This window comes from Zea mays, chromosome 2, assembly GCF_902167145.1.
Source record: "Zea mays cultivar B73 chromosome 2, Zm-B73-REFERENCE-NAM-5.0, whole genome shotgun sequence".
NCBI classification, from domain to species: domain Eukaryota; kingdom Viridiplantae; phylum Streptophyta; class Magnoliopsida; order Poales; family Poaceae; genus Zea; species Zea mays.
The window spans coordinates 3077089-3088867 of NC_050097.1; the positions used below are offsets into that span (position 1 = coordinate 3077089).

General features: G+C 43.9%; 1 protein-coding gene across 1 annotated transcript; it reads right to left on the reverse strand.

Moving 5' to 3' along the window:
- Positions 1–1446: 1446 nt before the first annotated feature.
- On the reverse strand, positions 1447–4617 carry LOC100279956 (uncharacterized). The gene is made up of 3 exons (NM_001152906.2): positions 3462–4617; positions 3090–3211; positions 1447–1941 (listed from the first exon to the last, which is right to left on the reverse strand). Exons 1-2 carry the CDS (start codon positions 4513–4515, stop codon positions 3096–3098), a joined length of 1170 nt encoding a protein of 389 aa, NP_001146378.2. The 5' UTR covers positions 4516–4617; the 3' UTR covers positions 1447–1941; positions 3090–3095.
- Between the last annotated feature and the right edge of the window lie 7162 nt (positions 4618–11779).

An 11779-nucleotide genomic window follows, 5' to 3' on the forward strand; every position in this document is an offset into this window, starting at 1 on the left:
TGGATCCTCTATATGTAGAGTTTCTCTAAACGGTTCTCTATCTATTTGAATACTTTAAACAACCGGTTTAATAAAACTAAAATATGTGCAATACATTTGACAGTATAACAAATACGTATGTACAAAAATTTAAAAATTAAAAATGTCTTTAATATAGATATTTACATATAGAGGACGTGATTTAGAGGACGTCGTTGGAGAGAAAGTAGATATAGAAGATGAAATCTTTTAGAGAAGACTGTAAAGGACGGATATAGAGGATGTATATAGAGGACGCTGCTAGAGACAGTCTAAACTCCAACTCAAAGCTCGATCGGCTCTCTAGCCTCCGAGTTGACTTACGCCAGCCGGGTCTGGCTGACTTGCACTCTTAATCCGCCCGCCGTACGAGAAATGGTACGTATGACCAAGATTATTAATTGCTCGAGTTCATCTTCAATCCCGTGAATCAATTTTAGGAGAGATGAATTTCTGACCTCCTCCATAGATAATAGCCATCTCCATAAATAAAACGTCTGCCTCCAAAAATCTCCAAGATATTCTCAGTCAAAAACAGCTTTTCCCGAGACAGCAACATCCATCGCGTCATGGCGCATGGTTAAGCATCCTCCATCTTCTATCAGATGAGATATATGGAGCGTGTGTTGTCTGTCGTCGCCATGTAATGATTATATACAAGGAACGGTTAGTTGATAGGAGAGGAGTGCACGCCCATGAAAATGATGACGCGATATCTCGTACGTACGGCCATAGCTGGACTGGACCAATGCAAGTAGTAATGGAGTCCACTGATTGATGTGCTTGCTGTATTATTGAGCACTATTTAATTTGCGCCCTTTTTAATACTCCTAGCAGGCAACACAAACAACGATGGCTTGTTTGGACCGCACCCGGATATACTTTGGTCTTTTTAATAGCAGCCACTAAACAAGCTAAGATGCCGTTTGGTTCATATATTGGTAATGCAATGGGTAACCAATAACATTAGATTATGTTTATTTTAGTTCAACCGTAATCAATATCATACTACAAATGAATACATCCTTATTCAAATTTGTTAGCGCCGGTATTCGAGTGTCAATCGTTACCATTACCATTTTCATTACATTTCGTCAACCAAACAGCACCTAAGTCCTTCGACGACGAACAGCTAGAGATAAGCCACTAGCGGCTCTTGTTGACAACATACTATGGTCTATGGGGGTATTACAATCAAACCACTAGCGAGTCTTGTTGACAACATGCAGAACATGTATAGCTAACTAAGCATTCCGGTTCAGAAGCCTGACTTAATTGTCGGTAAACATATCAAAGTAGAAATAGGCAACAACACGATGTTGTGTTATTCTATCACTACCGGAATCGTGTTCTTTGCCGAGTGTCAAAAACACTCGGCAAAGACTATCATGCATTCAGTGTGCTATCTAATATGGCAGAAATAACAACTGATTCATGGCTAAAATGCATCTGCATTCTATCTTTTAGAAGAAGAAAAACACACTTCCACTTGTCATATTCAAGAAGATAGTGCTAACGACACAGACTAAATCAGCCCATATTGAATTGCTAGCCAGTAAAGTGGTTCCATTTCCAAGAATCCAAAGGCACTACTGAACTATTATGGCAGAAATATAGCAATTACTGAACTAAAAATGCAGTGGAAGAGTGTTTTAAATGTGACTTCACTATACTAGGGAGTCTAGGGCAAGATACTTGGCTCTTGTGAAAGCCACGTTGATTCTCTCAGAATCAGAGAGCCTACTTTCCCATCTTTATTGGACCAAACTGTTGAAATCAAAATAATGTCCTCCTCACCACCATGAAATCCATCAATAGATTTTACTCTTAACAGATAGAAAGTCATGCTTCTCAATGCAATCACTTGAGCAGTATAAGGAGATATTATACCAACACTTGTTCTCTGCCTCTTCTCAGTGCACTCTACAATTGTTTTAGACAAAAGAAAAGGACACCAGTTAGCTTTATCAAAAACTCTGGAGAACAGTTAATCTAGCCAATAAAATATTTCTTTCAGAATGATGTTTTAACACCTTATAAAAAAAATAAAAGAATGCAAAATATGACGAGTTGACGACCTTGGCAGTAAGCAATGAAAACATGGTGATCAATAATTCAATATCTAGACTAAGAATGTACGGTTTTGTCATTTTGTGCTATTTGAGTAAGCACGGAGAATAAACAAGTTATATATGCATGTCCATTCCAAAGATGGCAGCACGGAATATTTCGACTCTGGTAAAGGAGAGGCCATTTCCTATTCTCATCATAATACCAACATAATAAAATAAGAAAATATAACGCCAAAGAACATAGGTCATAAAGATGCACAGTATTATTATTCCCAACCAATTCTTTCCATTAACAACAGGTCAACAGTCCGCTTTTTAAAAAGTGCAAAATACTAATACGAGTAGAATCGTTAACGAAGGCGAGTACGGTGTACTCTAAGCTCAGCAATTTCCAGAAAAAAATCGTTAACTTGCAGGTTAGTTTCAATATTTCTAGCATCTTCCAATCACAGGATTTGTTGTTTTGTTTAAACAGACTCCCAGCATCCTGTATTCATGTGGTTATACTGTTTCAGTTACATGTCAACGCCGTGCAGTGTAGCTGAATTATTTATTTAGTATTCAGGGACAAACAAATGTCATGCAATAGTGAACTGACCATTCCAAATATTTTTGTATAGAATTTTTTTTTGTTTTGAAAAGAAGATACCACATTGCCTTGTGGACTTGTGGTTTCTGTGACTCATCTTATTAGCTCACTCCACATGCTCACTGCACTTGCCAACTACTTGAGTAGCTTAAACTTTGTTGTTGGGAAAGTGTGCAGTGTATTATACTTCCAGAATCAAGGGAATGGACCTGGCTAGTTAAGCTCAATAATAGAAGAAACATGCATCAGAAGACAGGCAAATGCAACAAAAACATGCATCAAAGACAGAGGCAAATGACGGCTGCCAACATATAACATTTGGGTATAGACCATCATCTTTTTAATCCTCAGCTACTAATTGCCAATTCAGTAAGATAATGTCACAAGGGAGAATAGCAACTAAAAGTTACCTATACTCAAAAGGACTGAGTGTGGTGCCGCCTAACAGCATGCTTAAGTTCCTGGGTGGACAAAGTAGCATATGTCGGGTAGAAAGGAAAGTCCATAGGTAATTTCTCCTGTTCAGGATCAACTGTTCACATATAAATTAATTAGTTGCACATACGTAATGCTATGATAACAGATCTTGAAACAAGTAGAATGGTTGGAAATGTATGTGATGATTGCTTGAGAAACTCTAGTTCGGATTAATTATCAATTGGCTGATGACATCAGGGGTAGAGGATTTGGTTGAAATATCACTTGAGAATTGATCGTGAAGTAGAAATGGTCGAACAAAACATAAACGCCATAAGTTAAAAAGCATAGTAGTAAAGTAGTACCCTGATTTCCAAGGAGGGTTGGGTATGTAAAATGATCCTTCAAAGTGTTACGGACATCCTGCAGTGAGCCCACAGCGACTATCACATCCTGGATGGGGCGCATCACGGAGAGTCTGAGCTCCTGCCTGGTGATTTCCCCCTCACTCTCAACAATATCACGCCGACTCCGGGCCAGTGAGAACACCACAAACTCTTCAGGTTTCATCTCCATGCCCACAGACCTCATGAATTGCTGAATGGCAACATCTGTACGTTTCTCTCGAACCTTCCATTGGCCATCTTGCACGAGGGGCTCTGAGCAGGGATCGGCGTGGCAAGGGTCACCAAATAGCCTCTCATGCAACTCTGGCGCAAGCATAAGCAATGTGTCGTGAACATCTTCGCCTGCATGAACATTATCTGAAACGAAGAGGATGGTGGCGTGGTGAACCGCCAGAATCAGTCTCCGCCTTGCAGCTGTGGCAGCAGCACGAGCCCGCTGCAGGTCCTGCTCCCACCTCGACATCATGTCCTGCATCTCCTCGGTCTGGAAGTGCTCGAGGCGGGCAGCTGGCTTGCCAAGTTCTGTGTCCGCATCCGCATTGAGAAGACCAGCGACCTTGGCTCGGTGGTGGACGAGCTGCGGCAGGAGTTGCTGCAGCGAGCCGTGGAACTGCACCATCTCGCGTGTCACCCCCAGAAGCTTGTTGCGAGCCGCCAGCTTTGCCTCAAGACGGGGAAGGTTCGCGATGCGGAACCTCGCGCCGCCCGCGCCCGCGTCGCGGAGAGCAGCCGCATCTCCGAGCGGGAGGTGGGGAAGAATGTAGGACTCGATGCTACCGTAGCGGGGACCCTCCGGTATCGGCAGAAGACCAAACTCCTTGGAAGAGTAAACAGCTGACATGGGCTTCCCATCTGCCCCGTAGGCGAGGAACTCCTGGGATGAAGCGAGCTCGAACGGTAGCCCAAACTCGAGCGTGGCGAGGGAGAGCTGTCGATCCTCCAAGAAGGAGGCCTCCCACGCTGATGGCGTGCGGCGATCGGGTCGACGGTGTGATGGCATGTCACCACCCATGGCCGACAGTGCGCTACCTCGCCGACAAGAGCAGATCCGACGGGGTGGAGTTTGTTTTTTGAAACGAACCAGGCAGGGCTGCCGATTATATTAATAAAATAGAAGGATATGGATCGGACAGAGCAATAAAATAAAATGCGATTGGATTGGATACCAACACGCCAAACTCGTCGGTTGGATTGGGACATCAACCTGGCACAACACTCATGCCAACAGAATGCACAAACATCCCCGACAACGAGAGCCTCTCACAGGCTCACATACACAACTCATCCAGAGTTATCGTTGCCGAGCTCGACCCAAGGGACAAGCAGCTCCGACTCCGCAAAACGAGCCACACATGGCCAAAGAAAACACGACAACGCCTACAACCAAACACAACAACACAAAAGGAGAAAGATCATAGAAGGACAACGGGGTGGAGTTTGTTCAATCGCTTAAAAAAATGTCACGTCCGAATTTAAGCGCAAATTCATACGCGAATCAAATATGTGGTATAATCAATTCTTATATATATATGATGGCTCAGGTTACAGAAACGAATGTCATATATTTACTATAAATATATTAAGTTTTGTATAAAATAGCTAAACAATTATATTATATGAAGACAACGATTCATCAACCATAGTTGACTGGGAGATGACGGTCTAGACCTCTTCATCTGTGGTATCTGTCTTTGACTTGGGTAGATGTGAGTACAAAGCTCACATACGTTTATCGCTCAACAAGTTGTGGCAAATAATATGCATGAGCTCACTTACGGTGGGGCTTATTTGAATTGTAAGGCTCACCAAAGAAGATGGTTAAAGCTGAGCATTGCTTTTAAAGTTTATCAAAGTTTTATTAGCAGTTACTAAGTGTAAGTAGATACCAACCCAAATAAATAAGAGAACAAAATTAATAATAAAACACACAATGAAATGCATATGACAGGTTAAGTTTAATTCTATAAGTTAATCATGCGTGAGTCCTTGTCGCTCTTGACCGTGAGCTCGGCTAATATACTAGTTTCACACTCTACAGAGTTTGCACATCTTTACCCATAAGACGTGTTTTCCGATTAACCAGAGTTAGCTAGACCCTTAAACACTTCTAAGGTGAATGAATAAGGATTCACTGTGAGACCTTTACAAAGTTCCATTAGAGGAGAAACCCCGCTACGGTTTCCGGACCGAAGGAGATATAGAAATCCCTCGTCCGAAAAGTTAAAAAGACAGTCCAACCCGAGGACCTCCCTACACCCGCACAACTCCACCCCGCTTGCCCCTTTCGGGAAAGGATTAACTCACACTAGCTTTACTAATTATTTAGCTAAGGGCGTCCCAATCCACCCTTATGGTAGCACAGTTATCTCAAGTTAAGCTCTATGTTCCAATTAACACAATGATCTTGTCATGAACAATAATTAAAATAACATTATAATTGAAACATGATCATAATTCAAATGTAACATTAATCCCAAAACTAGGTAAAGCAATAGCAAGTCTACCTAATAATTCATTTGTCTGCAAGGGGTGGGGTAAACAACACTATAGAAACCTATTAGGTCCCATCAAATTATCTTGAGCATGTCACAGTGATAAACAAGAATATTATTAGGTAAAGAAAAATGATCAAGGAAACAACTTGCCTTAGGCTTGAGATTCCCAGGTACTTCACCAACTTTGGTCTTCAAGTGACTTGTAACATTGATGCTACTCGTAGCAATACTACAAACATGATATAGGCAAAATTAACATCATACAAATCATGAGAACATATTGCATAGTAATGGTCTATGAATCGCAACGAGATCGTAGGTTCGAGAATCACTAAATTCGCAGTTATGGTTAAAGAGTTATGATTTTGTAAAGAATTAAGTGTTAGATATAAAATAAATTAAGTGCATAATTTTAACCTATGTTTCATAACAAAATAAGGTTACTAGATGATGAACAATATTAATATGAATTTAATGCAGCTGGAATGGATCATAAAGGAGTTAAAATAAATTAGTTATGCATTTTCTAAGGTTTTTAGGATCACTTTTGAATTTAAAAACTATTTTCGAATTAATTTAATCAATAAACATGAATCAATGGACGATGACCACTATTTTAAATAAGTTCGGGGTCTATTTTGTCAATTCTAGGACCTCTTAGTGATGATCTTCCTTTAGCTCAGAACTGCGAGTTATTTATGCATAACCACATGGGCTCTTTTGTAAGAATCCATGGCTAAAGGGTATGGTTGATCCTAGACCGCCCGATGTACCATCAATGGCCCAGATTAGCATGTATTTATAATGAACCGGTATGCTCTAAGAACCATAGGATCGGTGATGAGTGACCGGGATTGTATGAAACCCTAACCCAATCACAACGCTCGGATCAAGGATCTACGGTGTTGAGTTAAAGCGACGATGGAGCATAGGGTCACTAATCTAGCTCGCCCGTCCAAGAATGGACGGCTCACAATACTGAAGCGTCCCGATCCTTTGGGACTCAAATGTGATACAATTACTAGTCCTAGGAGGCTAGTAAACACATTCATTTCTTCAAATAGTATAGAGTCTTTAAATGGTAGTTATTAAAATACCAAAATGCAAGCTCTTGCGAGCTTGGAAGCATAGCACAGTGGAAGAAAACTCGCCAAGCCATAGGCATACTGGGTGCATACATAGCCCCCTTCTAATCGAATATAGCAGAAAGTAAGTCTTCAGTAGCTGAAAAACATAAATAAATCTGGGTGAATACTTTATATATTCCGCAAGACCATCCCACCCGTAAAGAGAGAGAGAGACCTATACGGTACATGCTTGGTATGGTGGAGTTGAAGTCACTCTTTTCTTTCCAGAGAAAGGCGATACTTGATGTTTTACCCAAAAGAGAGGAGTAGCACATTTTCACACTCGACCACCACTGAGCTTCCCGCTCCCGTGGTTTTGTTTTTATTTCAAAAAAACAAATACCCACACACCTCCCCTTTTACGAAGACGAAAACACTAATTGCCATACCACACCAGACTCGTCCATACCAGTGGACACGTACTATTCGAATAGGTTTCAAACTCTGTGTAGAGGGGTACTGAAAGGGAAATAGGGTCAAACCTTTTCCTAAATGATTTTGGTGGTTGAATTGCCCAACACAAATACTTGGACTAACTAGTTTGCTCTAGATTATAAGTTCTACAGGTGCCAAAGGTTCAACACAAACCAATAAAAAGGTCCAAGATAGGGTTCAAAAGAAAGGAGCAAAAGAAACCGAAGGCTGCCCTGGTCTGGCGCACCGGACTGTCCGGTGTGCCACAGGACAGTGTCCGGTGCACCAGGGTGGATCGACTCCAACTCCTCACCTTCGGGTTTCTGGAAAAGCCACTTCGCTATAATTCACCGGACTGTCCGGTGTGCCAGTGGAGCAATGGTTACAGCGCAACGGTCGACTCCAACGGAAACCTAAAAAGCGCTACAGTGCGTGGACAGTTCGCGCAGATTCAGAGCAGGTGCCAGAAGGCGCACCGGACAGTGAACAGTACCTGTCCGGTGGCCCAGGCTGACAGAGCTCCAATGGTCGAACCCTAACGGTTTGGTGACGTGGTTGGCACACCGGACTGTCCGGTGCGCCCATCGACAGCAGCCTAACCCCAACGGTTGGTTTGGTGGTTGTGACTATAAATACCCCCAACCACCACCACTTCAAGGCATCCAAGTTTTCATCCATTGCATTCAATACAAGAGCTCTAGACTTCACTCCAAGACATAAACAAGAGATCAAATCCTCTCCCAAGTCCAAGATCACAATTAGTGACTAGTGAGAGAGAGATATTTATGTTCATTTGAGTTCTTGTCGCTTGGATCGCTTTTCTTATTCCCCATTCTTGTTCTCAACACCTTTGTAATCAAAGCAAGAGACATCAAGTTGTTCTGGTCCTTGTGGGGTCTAAGTGACCCAATTGATTGAGGAGAAAAGCTCACTCGGTCTAGGTGACCGTTTGAGAGAGGGAAAGGGTTGAAAGAGACCCGGTCTTTGTGACCACCTCAACGGGGAGTAGGTTTGCAAGAACCGAACCTCGGTAAAACAAATCACCGTGTCATCCGCTCTATTTCTTTGGTTGATTTGTTTTCGCCCTATCTTTCGGACTCGCTTTTATTTCTAACGCTAACCCGACTTGTAGATTGTGCTTAAAGTTTATAAATTTCAGATTTGCCTATTCACCCCCTCTAGGCGACTTTCAATTGGTATCAGAGCCTGATACTTCATTAGAGTCTAACCACTCAAAGTGATGTCGGGAGCATCCGCCAAGAGGGAGATCGGGACCGGCGGCGACAAGTCCGCAAGCTCGGGGAGAACCCACTCGAGGGAGTCCGGTCACAAGCACAAGGAGGAATCCTCTTCCTCCATCAAGTCACAACGGAGAGGTGACAAGAAGAAGAAGATGAAGAAAGTGGCCTACTACGAGACCGACTCTTCGTCACCCTCTACCTCCGGCTTCGAATCGGCGTCCGTCACTTCTAAGCGCCATGAGCGCAAGAAGTATAGTAAGATGCCCCTCCGCTATCCTCGCATTTCCAAACGCACTCCATTACTTTCCGTCCCATTAGGCAAACCACCTATTTTTTACGGTGAAGATTATTCTATGTGGAGTGATAAAATGAGGCATCACCCAACCTCACTCCACAAAAGCATATGGGATATTGTTGAGTATGGAGCGCAGGTACCGAAGGTAGGGTACAAGGACTACGATTCAGAGGAGGTCGATCAAATCCGGCACTTCAACTCCCAAGCCACTACTATACTCCTTGCCTCTCTAAGTCAAGAGGAGTATAATAAGGTGCAAGGGTTGAAGAGTGCCAAAGAAATTTGGGACGTGCTCAAAACCGTGCACGAAGGAGATGAAGTGACCAAGATCACCAAGCGGGAAACGATCGAGGGGGAGCTCGGTCGATTCATGCTCAACCAAGGGGAGGAGCCACAAGCCATGTACAACCGACTCAAGACCTTGGTGAACCAAGTGCGCAACCTCGGGAGCACAAAATGGGATGACCATGAAATGGTCAAAGTTATTCTAAGATCACTCGTTTTTCTTAATCCTACACAAGTTCAATTAATTCGTGGTGATCCTAGATATAAGCTAATTGAAAGGGAAATAGGGTCAAACCTTTTCCTAAATGATTTTGGTGGTTGAATTGCCCAACACAAATTATTGGACTAACTAGTTTGCTCTAGATTATAAGTTCTACAGGTGCCAAAGGTTCAACACAAACCAATAAAAGGTCCAAGAAAGGGTTCAAATAAAAAGAGCAAAAGACAACCGAAGGCAGCCCTGGTCTGGCGCACCGGGCTGTCCGGTGTGCCACCGGATAGTGTTTGGTGCACCACCGAACAGTGTCCGGTGCACCAGGGAGAATGACTCCAAACTTGCCACCTTCGGGAATTTGGGAAGCCACTCCGCTATAATTCACCGGACTGTCCGGTGTAGCACCGGACTGTCCGGTGTGCCAGTGGAGTAACGACTAAATGCGCCAACGGTCATCTGCAAAAGCAACAGTGAACAATGCGGACTGCGCGCGCAGAGTTAGAGCAGGCGCCAGATGGCGCACTGGACAGTGAATAGGATCTGTCTGGTGCACCACCGGACTGTCCGGTGGCCCCACATGTCAGAGCTCCAACGGTCGAATGCTAATGGTTGGGTGACGTGGCTGGCGCACCGGACAGTGTCCGGTGGCGCACCGGACTGTCTGGTGCGCCCTTCGACAGCAGCCTTCCCCAACGACCACTTTGGTGGTTGGGGCTATAAATACCCCCAACCACCAACACTTCAAGGCATCCAAGTTTTCAGCCAACACATTCAATACAAGAGCTAGTGCATTGAATACAAGACACAATTAGAGTGAATCAAAATCTCTCCAAGTCCCAATTCCACTCAAAGCAATTAGTGACTAGAAGAGAGAGTTTTGCCGTGTTCATTTGAGCTCTTGCGCTTGGATCACTTTTCTTCTTCCTCCTTTCTTGTTCACAAGATCATTGTAATCAAAGCAAGAGACACCAAGTTGTGGTGGTCCTTGTAGTGGACTAAGTGTCTCGTTTGATTGAAGAGAAAAGCTCACTCGGTCTAGGTGACCGTTTGAGAGAGGGAAAGGGTTGAAAGAGACTCGGTCTTTGTGACCACCTCAACGGGGAGTAGGTTTGCAAGAACCGAACCTCGGTTAAACAAATCACCATGTCATCCGCTCTTATTTGCTTGTGATTTGTTTTCGCCCTCTCTTTTGGACTCGATTATATTTTTAACGCTAACCCCGACTTGTAGTGTGCTTAAACTTTATAAATTTCAGATTTGCCTATTCACCCCCTCTAGTTGACTTTCAATTGGTATCAGAACCCGGTACTTCATTAGAGCCTAACCGCTCGAAGTTATGTCGGGAGCTCACGCCAAGAAGGAGATGGTGACCGGCGAGAAGCCCGCCACAAGCCACGGGAAAGCTCCATCGGGAGAGTCCGGCAACAAGAAGAGGGAGGAATTACCTCCCCGCGTCAAGTCACACCGGAGTGGCGACAAGAAGAAGAAAATGAAGAAAGTAGTCTACTATGAGACCGATTCTTCGTCGCCTTCCACCTCCGGCTCTAACACGCCATCTGTCACTTCTAAGCGCCATGAGCGCAAGAAGTTTAGTAAGATCCCCTTACGCTATCCTCGCATTTCCAAACACACTCCTTTACTTTCCGTCCCACTAGGCAAACCACCGGTTTTTGACGGTGAAGATTATTGTATGTGGAGTGATAAAATGAGGCACCATCTAACCTCACTCCACGCTAGTATTTGGGACATTGTTGAATTTGGTGCGCAGGAACCATCCGTGGGGATGGAGGCTATGACTCGGACGAGGTAGCCCAAATCCGGCACTTCAACTCCCAAGCCACCACTATACTCCTCGCCTCTCTAAGTCGAGAGGAGTATAATAAGGTGCAAGGGTTGAAAAGTGCCAAAGAAATTTGGGATGTACTCAAGACCGCGCACGAACGAGACGAGGTGACCAAGATCACCAAGAGGGAAACGGTCGAGGGGGAGCTCGGTCGGTTCATGCTCAACCAAGGAGAGGAGCCACAAGCCATGTACAACCGGCTCAAGACCTTGGTGAACCAAGTGCGCAACCTCGGGAGCACAAAATGGGATGACCATGAAATGGTCAAGGTTATTCTTAGATCACTCGTTTTTCTTAACCCTACTCAAGTTCAATTAATTCGTGGTGATCCAAGATATAAACTAATGTCTCCCGAGGAACTG